At 42.4% G+C, this 13,319-nt stretch overlaps 1 protein-coding gene across 4 annotated transcripts in view; it reads left to right on the forward strand.

The window, feature by feature from the left end:
* ACTR3B (actin related protein 3B) overlaps positions 1-13,319 on the forward strand; it is a 93,307-nt gene that overhangs the window by 17,942 nt on the left and 62,046 nt on the right. For 2 of the 4 annotated variants that reach the window (XM_047096452.1, XM_047096454.1), the window contains exon 2: positions 1,012-1,067. The exons of the other annotated variants lie outside the window; for them this stretch is intronic. In XM_047096452.1, the coding sequence (XP_046952408.1) occupies positions 1,012-1,067 (56 nt within the window). The remainder of the gene's footprint in view (positions 1-1,011; positions 1,068-13,319) is intronic. 4 annotated transcript variants of the gene reach the window in all.

Genomic DNA, 13,319 nt, shown 5'->3' on the forward strand with positions numbered 1-13,319 from the left:
TATCAAGCATCTTGAAATAATTTATAAAAGTGGAATGAATTAACAAAGTGACTTTCAACACTGCTGGGAAGTGTTTTTCTTCCTTATGAGCGTTACTGCAGGATGATGGCTCAGTTGTCCAGACTTTACTGTTCATTACAGTCGGCTAATAAGGAAGGAAGGGCTCGTGAGTCTTTTCGATTTTCAGTTTTTTACTTCCAGCAGATGGTTCTCCGTGGTGGTCCCCCCCTGCCACTTTTTAAAAAAAAATTTTTTTTTTTATTTAAGGGATTAGCAAATGCTTTTGGAACAGATAGTAGTATTTTGGCATTTGTTTTAGTTAAGACTTTTGGAACCCATCACACAGAGTATCTTGACAGAAAATGGGCTCGTTCTGAAATGAGATGAAAAAGAGATGCTCCTGTCAGATATTCTCAGGAGGTGGCAGTGGCTGTTTCTAGACATATGCCATGACATTTTAAGAAAATTATATAATCATTTTTTAAGTGCGCCCCCCCCCCCCCCTTCAAAAGTTCATGAAGTTTGAGAAGTAAGTGTGCTTCTCTGAGAGCCAGCTCTGGAGTTTAGCCTGCTCATTCAGATTCGGGTTCTTTCTCTGTTCACCAGCTGCTTGGCTCAGGGCAGCCGAACGAACATCCCAATGCCTCAGTTTTCTCATCTGCAAAATAGGGACAAGGGCTACTCCCTTTGCAGGACTTTTGTGAAAAGGAAAAGAGTGTAAAAGCACATTTAAAGCCATGAGGGACACACAAATGTAATTTATGTGTTAATGCATGTGTGCAAAATTTTTTGCCAGTAGAAAGAAGCTTCACATTTTATGTTTTAATAACAGCTCGCTTATCTGAAATTAGTGTTTGATTCTCAGTCATCATAAGCTTTTTTTTTTTTTTCCAAGTGAATATTTTGAGGCTTGATGTTGTAGGGCTTGGAGAGCTTATGATAAAAGACACTAATGGGATCCAGAGGACAGTATTATTATCTAAACCTGTGTTGATGACTTTGTGCTTTTAGGTATACCAAGCTTGGCTACGCAGGCAACACTGAGCCACAGTTCATTATTCCTTCATGTAAGTACAGCCCCACCCTCAACGTGTGTGAAGGACCGGGGTTCTCGGCATTGTGATTCTGTTTTCCAAAGCATATTCATTGACTTGCCATCTGCTTTTAGAAGATTGTCCTGGTTACTGGGGAGGGTTATTGATTTTGAAACCGAGTCCTGAATATTGCTATAGACCGTAGCTGTGGCCTAAAATCCCCCAACTTTCTGGCCCTTTGGTCCTCTTCTGAGAAAGCCCCTTGTCACCATCGTTGGAGTTTCAGCCTGGGTGGTTGGCTGGGGCTTTTCCTTCAGTCATAAATGTCTGAGCTGCCTTGAAGAAATCTGGTCCTTTAAGGTTCATTTGTAATTTTAAGTAAGTACAGTTTTATTAACTTAGCGACTCCGTGGACTGAGCATCCATTGTGCTGCACTGTTCACTCTATTGAATGCCCTTTAAAAAAAACCCCAAAAACACGAGAGGCCTGATGACTGTTTTATTGTGTTCAGAGTGTCTGCTTTTGTTTAAATTTTGGTCAGTAGAGAGTGATGGACGTAAAAGAAGAAATGTTCTCACATCTTGGCAAGAGTACGTCCTACCCACTCTTTGTTTCCCACAGGAGCCTCCAAGGTCAGGTCAGTTGTTTTTAGGGTAGAATTTTTCTCTGAAATTGTTTAAATTCCGGGTTATTATTTGGAGACCGTTTACCAGACTAACTTGTATCAGTCCAGGGGGAAGGGAAACACTGCCTCCTAAGTGTAGATCTTGTGCGATGAATTGTGATCTTAGAAGTTGTAAGGTGGTGCGGGGCCAGGGACCCAGTGAGGGTAGGCCCTTGTCAGCAGTATGGAACATTATGGAACATGGACAGCTTAGGAGGCCTGGGGAGAGGAGGCTTAGCGTTTATTCCAGGGAAGGCACAGGCCTTTTTGGTGTATATGGGTACTCACCTCACTAGGAAGTGTACCCCAGATTCCTCGAGCACATGTTATTTACCTCATTCTCCTTCCTTCCTTGCTTGCTGTATAATCACGAATCTGATTTCTAGGTCTGAACACCCTGGTACCATGGCGGGGTGTCCTTAATAACAGGCACAATTTGTCTGCTGTGTTCTTTATTTAGGATTCATAATTTGGTGTATTAGTTTGCTGGGGGCTGCCGTTATAAAATACCACACAGTGATGTCTTAAATAACAGAAATGTATTTGATCCCAGAATGGAGGCTCGAAGTCCCAGATCAAGGGGCCATCAGGACTGGTTCACAGTGAGGCCTCCTTCCCTGGTTTTCAGACAGCACCTCCTCACTGTGTCCCCACATGGCCTTTTCTCTGCACACAACTGAAAGAGAGATCTCTGTGGTCTCTTCCTCTTCTTATGAGGACAACAGTTCTCTTCGATTAAGTCCCACCTTACGACCTCATTTAACTTTTATTACCTCCTTACGGTCCCCACGTCCGAACGCAGTCACACAGGGGGCAAGGGCTTCAACATATGAATTTTTAGGAGACGTAATCAGGTCCATCACGTCTGGCGCTTTGTAGGCTAGGTCAGTCCTTTGAGAATTTTATTATTGCGAATGCCCCGGAACTCGATCGTTCCATGTTGGATTGATAAATCGGACGTTCTGACTTTTCAAAGCAGATTGGATTTTAACCTTGCTAAGTGCCACGGCTCTGAAAGGCTGACCTTGCACCTCCTGCTTTAATGCGTTGCCGTTTCAAACTGCCAGCAGCGTTCAGCCGGCTGGCCCGTTCAAACCGTCAGCATCAACAGGGGGGAGAACTGAAGTCAGTTATTAGCGGGATTTCATTCGCCGCCAGACAGCAAGGCGGCTCTCAGATTGGTGCTTTCAGAACCTTCACAGTAGCAGAAGCTAGAAAGAGCATAGAAAGTCGGAGAAGCGGGAGGAAAGCCACAGCTATATCGTCGGCTGAGTCCGTTGCAAGGGATGGAGAAGCCCCGGGAGGCGGGGGTGACAAGATTTGGGGGCCCGGTGAGGATGCTGGGTTGGGTGGAGGGCCTCGGTCGCCCGGGGCTGTCGGCTTTCCTGCTCGTCTTCGTTCCGGGAGCTGAATCATTTTTCCGGCTCTAGAGGCTCCGTCCACAGGGTGAAGTTCGAGACGCACGCACGTGCCGAAGTGGCACCCGCAGAGAAGAGGTGGCGCTCGTGCGGATGTGCGTCAGCTCGCCGACGACGCTGGCGGACACGGGCGGGGCCCGCTGGGTGGGCGGGGCGCGTGCGGGCCCTCGTCGTGCCGGAGGTCACGGCCCTCCGCAGACAGTGGCCGGGAACGTGGCCCGGAACGTGGTGGGGGGGGGGGGGGGGCAGATGGCGACAGACTCTGTTCTCTCGAGGGATTTTACTTTTATCTCGCACCCGGGAATTTCCACGTTGTTCCCCGAAGGGCTCCCTCAGGCCTGAGCCCGCGGACGGGCGAGGTGCCGCGCGCCCCGTCCGGCTCTTCCCGGCTCTTCCCGGGCGGCTCTGCCCGTGTCCGGCGTGCGCTTCTGGGCGGCGTGTTCAGGATTGTTTGAGTGGAGGGTTTCCCGGCCTTTTTTTTGGTCTTTAAGTTGTCGGAGTATATTGAGAGTCATTGAAAAGTTTCCGGCAGAGGAGTGAGGACGTGTGTGGTGATGGTGTCCGTGGAAGGCCCTCGAGGGAGGTGCGGGGAGGGGTCGGGAGAAAGTTAGGACGTGTCAGACCTTCGGCGTCGGAGGAGTTCGGTGTGAAGGTCCCGTTGGCATCAGGTGAAAGGCTTCATGCTCGGAGGAGCGTCTCCACGGGAGGTGGGGACTGAGCCCAGAGATGTTTTTGGGTTTTCTTTTAATGGAATAGTTACAGATAAGTTTTTGGAAGTTTATTTATTTTTGAGAGAGAGAGGGAGACAGAGAGAGTGAGCTGGGGAGGGGCAGAGAGAGAGGGAGAGAGAGAGAATCCCCAGCAGGCTCCGTGTTGTGAGCGCAGAGTTGGATGTGGGCCTCGAACTCACGAACCGTGAGAGAATGACCTGAGCCGAAATCAGGAGTCGGATGGACGCGTAACTGACTGAGCCACCCAGGCGCCCCTATTGCATAGAGTTTTTAAAAATTTATTTCAGCTAAAAACGGTTGCAGAAGATAATGTAGCACAGACCTGTGTACCCACCCACCACTCGGAATGAACAAACGCTGACATGATGTCATCCTGTAAATCTGTAAACCCATGCATCAGAGTGGGCAAGGTCCTCCCTTTTCCTCCAGCCCATTCCCCTCTCTTGCTCTCCCTCCTCTGCCGGGAACTTCCTGTGGCCAGTGTGTTCTCTCCTGACCTTATGGGAACAGGGTTCCTTAACTGTATGTGGCCTTGTTCTGCCGGCTTAGACCTTTCTAAATGATCCCATACTGTAAATCACTTTCAGCATTGTCCTTTTATAAAGAACCCCGCCCCCCGGAAATAGGTTTTTAAGATTTAGCAGTGTTGATACATACAGTTCTTGATCAGAATCCTAGCATTTGAATCTCAATTTTTTTTTCATTTGGGCATTTTCCAGTTTTCTCTGTTACACAAAATGGTGCAGTAAACCTCTCCTTACGCGCACGCGCTAGTTTCCCAAGAGAAAATGAGGAGAAATGGGGTTGTTTCATCGTGCAGGTGTGCACCTCTTCAGCTTCTCAGCTGTTGTCAGGATGCTCTTCTGAGTGCTTGTGCTGAGTTAAGCTCCCGTAGGTGCTGGTAAAGGGTTTTTGTTTCCACACAGCCTTGACAAAAGTTGATGTTGGTAGACTTAAATTTTTGCCAGTCTGACGAATGTGAAACGATGCATCATTTTATAAATTTGCATTTCTCTGATGACTAGTAAGGTTGGGCACCTTTCATTGCCTGTTCGTATCTTTGCCCATTTTTTCTATTGCATTCTTTTTTAAATCTTTTTTACGGAGTTTTATGGAGTTGTCTTTGTATACTCTGAATATTAATATGTTGCAAATATTGTCTTCTATTTTATGGCATCTTTTTAAATGATTTTTTAAATCTAGACACGTAAAATTTTGATATAGTTAAAATATTCAGTATGCATTTTCCATTTATAATTTGTTTCTATCTTGAAAAATGCATTTCTACTCCAAAGTCATAAGGACTTTCTGCATTTTCTTCTGCGACAATTTTGAGTTTACTTTTTGAATATGGTGTGAGATAGTTATTTTACTTACTTTCTGAATGGAAGGACACTTGTCCCAGCACCATTTATTGAAGAGTACATTCCAACTTGTTATGCCTTTTAAATCATATTGAGGTACCATATACGCTTGGGAATATTTCTGGTGTTTTTATTTGGTTTCATTTATGCATTTGTTTATCTTCACTCCAAATTCATGCTGTCTTAAATGTTATTACTTCAGCCAGTGTCTTGATATCTGGTAGGTGTGGTTCCTCTTCCCTTTTTTTCTCAGAATAACCTCAGCTATTCTTAGGCCTTACTTTTTATTACAGATTTTATTTTATTTTATTAAAAAAATGTTTATTTATTTATTTTGAGAGAGAGAGAGAGAGAGAGAGAGAGAGATATCGTGACCTGAGCTGAAATCAAGAGTAGGACGCTTAACTGACGGAGCCACCCAGGCACCCCTTTACTACAGATTTTAAAATTAGTTAAGGTCTATGAAAAATTGTAATGGGGTTTTGATTAGAGACACATTCAGTTTATAGATTAATTGGGGAAGAATTTGACATCTTTATGAATTGAGTTTTTCTATCCATGAATATGGTATATATGATCTTTATTAATGGCTTTTGTGTTTTTCAGTAATGTTTTTGTAATAGACTTCATAAAGCTCATACACCTTTTACTAGATTTAACTGTAGGTACCCTTATGTGTTTGTTGCTTTTGTGAATTTTCTGAAAGTACATTTTCTAACTAGTAATTGCTAGCATGTAGAAATGCTATTGAGTTTTTTTGTTTATTAATCCAGCAACCCTGCTTCTCTTATTTGTTCTATTAGCTTGCAGATTCTTGTAAGTTTTCTATTCAGACTATTAACTGCAAGTAATGGTTGTCCCTTTCAATCTCAATATTTTATATATATCTTTTTTGGTCTTTTGTACCGGCTAGAACTTCTCCTGCTGGAGTGACTAGAGCTGGAGGTAGTGGGTGCTTTTGTTAGTCTGATTTTAAACACAGTGATTTTAGTGTGCCACTAGTCATTGCTCCTGGTTTTTGTGGAAATGCTTTTTTCAGGTTAATACAGTGCCCTTTCTATTTCTAGTTTACTGAGAGCTGATCATATGGTTTTGGACAGTTAAGGTCCTATAATACGATGAATTACATTAATATATTTTCAAGTATTAAACAGTCATTTATTTCATTCTTGAGATAAACCCTACTTGGTTATGAAATACCAACTACATGTTGAATTGTATTTGCAAATATTTATTTGGGTTTTTGCATCAGTGTTTAAAAGTGCGATTACTCTATAATTTATCTTTCTTGTACATTTTTGTCTGGTTTGAATATCAAAATTAGACTGGCTTTTGGAGATGAGTTTTTCAGCTTTCTTTTCTGTTCTTTAGAACAGTAAGTAAGATAGGAATTATTATTTCTTGAAGGTTTCATCAAATATATGACATTCTTTTGGGAAATATACTGGATGTATTAATTAAGAAATTACTGTTGTCTGGTAATTACTGTAGTAAATGTTCCTAAGATCTAGAATTTATATGTAAGTTTTGAGCACCTTTCTGATAATCTTCCCTAGATTACCCTCAGATGACCTTTTAACATTTGGAAAATAATCTGTTTCTTCTGGTTACCCACATTCTATACTCCTATAGTTTTTTTAACCTGCAGAACTTTTACATATTTCTTTACTAAGTTTAATCTTATGAGTTTTGGTTCGTCATTAAGCTAACTGAGGGGGTTTATTTTTTAATTTGTTTAAATAATTTACAAACTATATTTGTCTTCAAATATGTTATTTTGAGATAATTGTAGATTCATAGGCAGTGTAAGAGATAGCTTGGAGAGACATGTGTACCCTTCTCCCTGTTTCATCCAGGGCTACATCTTACATGGTTACACTATAGCATTAAAGCCAGGAAATGGAAATTGGTGCAGTGTGTGTGTGTGTGTGTGTGTGTGTGTGTGTGTGTCTGTCTGTGTCTGTGTGTGTGTGTAGTTCTGTGTCCTTTTATTCCATGTGTAGATTCCTGTGATTACCACTACAGTCAAGATGTGGAACCATCATATCACCACAACAGTCTCTCCTGAGCTGTTTCTTTATAACTATACTTGACTTTCCTCCCCACCATTCCTAACCTTTGGCAACTACTAATCTGTTTCTATCTCCATAATTTTGTGGGGGTTTTTTTTGAGAATGTTTTATAACTGGAACCATCCAGGCTATGTCCTTTGTGATTGGCTTTTTCACTTGGCATAATGCCCTTCAGATCCATCTGAGTTGTTGTATGTAGTATTGACAGATAGTTTCTTTTTTTTTTTTTTTAACGTTTATTTATTTTTGAGACAGAGAGAGACAGAGCATGAACGGGGGAGGAGCAGAGAGAGAGGGAGACACAGAATCGGAAGCAGGCTCCAGGCTCTGGGCCATCAGCCCAGAGCCCGACGTGGGGCTCGAACTCACGGACCGTGAGATTGTGACCTGAGCTGAAGTCGGATGCTTAACCGACCGAGCCACCCAAGCGCCCCGATAGTTTCTTTTTTTATTTGAGTCGTATTTCAATGTATGCATGTACCAGTTTGTTTAAACATTCATGTACTGAAGGACTTCTTGATTATTTCCGCTTTGTAGCTATTATAAATACAGCTGCTATGAAAATTGTGTACAGGTTTTTGTGCGGACATAATTTTTCCTTTCTCTAGATAAATACTGTGTAGTGCAGTTGCTGCATTGTATGGCAAGTTTATGTTTAGTATTATTAAGAAATTGACGGGGCGCCTGGGTGGCGCAGTCGGTTGGACGTCCGACTTCAGCCAGGTCACGATCTCGCGGTCCGTGAGTTCGAGCCCTGCGTCGGGCTCTGGGCTGACGGCTCAGAGCCTGGAGCATGTTTCCGATTCTGTGTCTCCCTCTCTCTCTGCCCCTCCCCCGTTCATACTCTGTCTCTCTCTGTCCCAAAAAATAAATAAACGTTGAAAAAAAATATTTAAAAAAAAAGAAATTGCCAAAGTATTTCCCATAGTGGCTGTACCATTTTACATTTCTACCAGCTGTGTATGAGAGAGCCGGTGTCACTGCATCCTTGCCAGCATTTGGTGTTGTCACAGTTTTTTTTTATTTTAGCTCTTCTCGTAAGTGTGTAGTTGTATCTCATCATGGTCTGAATCTTCATTTCTGTAATGGCCAGTGGTGTTGAACATCTTTTCATGTGCTTATTTTCCATCTGAGAATCCTCTTCTATTAAATGTCTCTTTATGTATTTTGCTCATTTTCTAATTGTTACATTTTTACTGTGAGGTTTTGAGAGTTCTTTATATATACTAAATAACGAGTCCTTTGTCAAATATATGGTTTGCAAACAATTTCTCCCGTTGTGAGCTTCTCTTTCCATCTTCTTCATAGGGTCTTCTGCAGAGCAAAAGGTTTAACTTTTGTTACACCAGCTTTTAGATTCATTGGTTTTCTCTGTTTTTCTGTTTTAAATTTCATTGATTTCTGCTCTCATCCTTCTTTCTTGCTTTGGGTTTTGTTTTGCTCTTCTTTTTCTAGGTTCTTAAGGTGGGAACATAGATTATTGATTTGAGACTCTCTCTTTTTTTTTTAGTTAAAAATTTTTTTCTAATGTTTATTTTTGGGAGAGAGAGACAGACAGACAGACATGGAGTGTGAATGGGGGAGGGGCAGAGAGAGAGGGAGGCTGAACCAACTGAGCCACCCAAGGCATCCCAGAGAGTTTTTCTGTTTTCTAATGTAAACTTTTAGTGTTAAAATTTTCCCAGTTATCACTGCTTTTGCAGTGTCCAACACATTTTGATATTTGTTTGTATTTTTGTTTCCATTCCATTCATGTATTTTAAAAACTTCCCTGAGATTTCCTCTTTGACACATTTAGAACTGCATTGTTCAACTTCCAGATGTTTGTGGGATTTTCCTGGTAACCTTTCTGTCATTGATTTTTGGGTTTATTCTATTGTAGTCAAAAAGCATACTCTGTATGAGTTTAACTCTTATAAAATTATTTATTCTTTACAGTTTATTTTGAGAGAGTGAGAGGGTGCATGTGTACAAGTGGGTGAGCGGCAGAGAGAGAGAGAGAGAGAGAGAATCCCAAGCAGGCTCCTTGCTCAGTGTGGACCCCGATGTGGGGCTCGATCTCAATGACTGTGTGATCATGACCTGAGCAGAAATGAAGAGTCAGACACTTAACCGACTGAGCCACTGACTGAGCCAACCCGTACAACCAACTGACTGTATGGTTTTACAGTGATTATAAAATTATCAAGGTTTCTTTTATGGCCCCGTATAAGGTTTATTTTGGTTCCACGGGCACTTGTAAACAGTATATACTCTGTTCTCTTTGGGTAGAGTATTCTGTATATGTTGGTTGGCTCCCGTAGGTTGATGGTATTGTTGAGCTCTTTTGTCCTTCTATCAGTTGTTGAGAGAGGCATTGAGGTCTGCAGCTCTAATTGTGGGTTCGTCTGTTTTTCTCATCAGTTTTTGTCTCCAGACTTTGCACTTCCATTCTTTGTTACGTGCACATTTAGGATTGCGGTGTCTTCTTGATGGACTGACCCTTTATCTTTTTTAATGTTCTTTTCAATTTTTTCTTTCTTTGTTATAAAATTTACTTTTTCTGATGGCAATATAGCCAATCATGCTTTCTTTGATTAACATTTGTGTGGATATCTTTTTCCATCTTTTTACTTTCAACCTACATATATCCTTATATTTGAAGAATCAGGTTCTTTTTCTTTTTCTTTTTTTTTTTTTTTAACGTTTTTATTCACTTTTGAGAGAGGGAGAGAGACAGTGCAAGCAGGGGAAGGGCAGAGAGAGAGGGAGACACAGAATCTGAAGCAGACTGTAAGCTCTGATCTGTCAGCACAGAGTCCGATGTGGGGCTCAAACTCACAGGCTCTGAGATCATGACCTGAGCCGAAGTCAGAAGCTTGATGGACTGAGCCACCCAGGTGCCCTGTGAAGAGTCAGGTTCTTTTTTTTTTTTTTAATTTTTTTTTTCAACATTTATTTATTTTTGGGACAGAGAGAGACAGAGCATGAACGGGGAAGGGCAGAGAGAGAGGGAGACACAGAATCGGAAACATGCTCCAGGCTCTGAGCCATCAGCCCAGAGCCTGACGCGGGGCTCGAACTCCCGGACCGCGAGATCGTGACCTGGCTGAAGTCGGACGCTTAACCGACTGCGCCACCCAGGCGCCCCAAGAGTCAGGTTCTTTTAATCCACTCTGCCAATCTCTGTCTTTTCATTAGTGTATTTAGATCACATAATTTATTGTAATTATTGATTAGTGCTTTTTCTGCTTGTTCTTTTTTTTATTCCTTTGTTTTGTTCTACCTGAGTTCCTGGGGATTATTTGAGCATTTTTTTTAGGATTTTATTTTGATTTATGTATTGTGTTTTTGAGTGCATCTCTTTTTATTTTTTATTTTTTAGCATTTATTCATTTTTGTGAGTGAGAGAGACAGAGCACAAGCAGGGGAGGGGCAGAGAGAGAGGGACACACAGTATCCGAAGCAGGCCCCAGGCTCCAAGCTGTCAGCACAGGGCCTGACGCGGGGCTTGAACTCACGGACTGTGAGATCATGACCTGAGCCGAAGTCAGACACTCAACCGACTGAGCCATCCAGGTGCCCCAAGTGCATCTCTTTATGTAGCATCTCAGTGGCTGGTCTATTACGTTTCCTGTACATAACTTTTCTTAGTCTCCTATGTTAACACCTTACCAGTCTGAGTGAAAGGCTCCACATTTCTGATATAATTGTCTTGAATATTTCTTCTACGTACATTGAGAAGGACATCAGTGTTACAATTTTTGCTATAACTGCCAAACATAATTTAGAAAACTCAAGAGGAGAAGGAAAGTAATTATGCTTATTTTTGCTCTTGCTGTGTTTCTTCCCTCCTGATGTTCCAAGATTCCTTCTTCTTTTTTGTCTTTAGTTTTTTTTAATGTTTATTTATTTTTGAGAGAGGGAGAGACAGAGCACAGGTGGGGGAGAGGCAGAGAGAGAGAGAGGGGGACAGAATCTGAAACAGGCTCCAGGCTCTGAGCTGTCAGCACAGAGCCCGACGCGGGACTCGAACTTGGGAACGGCAAGATCGTGACCTGAGCCGAAGTCAGAGGCTTAACTGGCTGAGCCACCCAGGCGCCTCCCAAGATTCCTACTTTTATAATTTCCTCTCCATTTAGAAAACTTTCCGAGCCATTTTTTAAGAGTTGGTATGCTGATGACAAATTCTGTTAGCTTTTGTTTACGAATGTCTTGATTTGCTCTGCATTTTTGGGGATATTTGGGCTGAATTTAGAATTCCGAGTGGACAGTTCTCAACACTTGAAAAACGTACCATTTCTTTCTGGGTGCCCTGATTTCTGATGAGAAATTTGTTGGAGGCTTTTAGAATTTTTTCTCTGGTCTTCAGTTTTTAGAAGTTTGGCTGTAATGTATCTTGGCATGGATTTCTTTGGGTTTATCCTGTTTGGGGTTTGTTCAGTGTTGAATCTGTAGGCTTATTTCTTTTTTAGTCAAATTTGGCAGATTTTTAGCCATTATTTCTTTGAATACTTTTTCCTTTTTCCTCTCCTTCTGGGACTTGGAATGCATGAATGTTAGCGCTTTTATTATATATCCTACATGTCCCTGAGGCCCAGTTCATTTGCTTTTCAATCTGTTTTCTTTGTTGTTCAGGCTGGGTAACTTCTATTGTTATATCTTCAAGATCAGTGATTCTTTTCTCTGTCCTTTCCTGCTGTTGAACTAATCCACCGAGATTTTTATTTCAGGTATTGTATATTTTTAGTTCCAAAATTTCCATGCAGTTTTGTCTCTGTCTTCTATCCTTGCTTTCACTTTGTGCTTCTTTGCTGAGACTTTCTTGTATTTTCCATTGTTTCAAGTGTGTTTGTAGATTGACGCATCGTATGATTGCTCCTAAAATCTTGCTTAATGATTCTGTTATCTGTGTCGTCTTGGGGTGGGCATCTGTTGATTGTCTTTTCTCATTTCGGTTGAGATATTTCTGGTTCTTGCTGTGGTGAGGGATTGTTTTTATTGAAACCTGAACATTTAAAAAAATTTTTAAAAAATGTTTATTTTTTTGGTGGGGGGAGGGGCAGAGAGATTAGAAGGAGACACAGAATCCGAAGCAGTCTCCATGCTTTGAGCTGTCAGCACAGAGCCCGACGTGGGGCTCGAACTCATGAACCATATGAACCGTGAGATCATGACCTGAGCTGAAGTCGGAAGCTTAACCAACTGAGTCACCCAGGCGCCCCTAAACTATCTAAACTATTTTAGATAGTCTGAGATTCTGGATCTTGTGTAAATCTGATGTTTCAGCAGGTTATTTCTGATACAGCTCCAGTAAGGAAAGGGGGATGCCCCTTGTTAATGCCAGTTTGGGGTTGAAGTTCAAGGTCTCCTCTTGGCCTTTGTTGACACTGGGTGGGGAAAGGCTCCATGTTACTGCTCATTGTGGGTGGGAGTTCAGCCTCCGCATTAGGCCTAAGCAAGTAGCCTTCTGGCCGGGAGGGACAGGGGTGCCTTGTTACTGCTGGTGGTGGTGGCAGTCCTGACTTGCTACTCGGCCTCCTGTGACGAAAGCCCAGTGTGAGAGCAGAGGGGACAGATTGATCCCGCTGGGTGGGGTGGACGTTCAGCTTTCGCACTGAGGAGGAGGGGTGGTTTTCCTGAGGTGTTTGACTGGAGTTAAGCAGGTATTGTTTAGACTGCCCCCTTTATCTTCTTTGGTTGCAGGTAGCAGGCTTTTGGGGGTACACCCTTTTTGTTTTGAGCTCATCGGTGTTTCTAGGGTAACCAGTATGGGCTACAGGAGACAAAAAGAAGACCCAGGAGACTCACGGCTGTGTTGTTCCCGGAGTCCTGTGGTCCCCAGCCAATCTGTCCGCTCTTTACCTTCTGGCCTCTGTGTTTCTTTCTTCTAGAAAGTCCCCGGGTTGTGGCTGTACTTAGAGCAGCAGGAAAACTAGGTTAACTCTGTCCTTGCAGAAGCGGAAGCCCAAATGTAATTAACTCTGAGTAGAAAATATATTCGTCTGCCATAGAAGTTAAATGGTATAATAGGACGCAGTGAAAATTGACTCTTT

This window comes from Lynx rufus, unplaced genomic scaffold (genome assembly GCF_022079265.1).
Source record: "Lynx rufus isolate CCGP_SWC_20201006 ecotype Redwood Valley unplaced genomic scaffold, mLynRuf1.p SCAF_4, whole genome shotgun sequence".
Taxonomy (NCBI): Eukaryota; Metazoa; Chordata; class Mammalia; order Carnivora; family Felidae; genus Lynx; species Lynx rufus.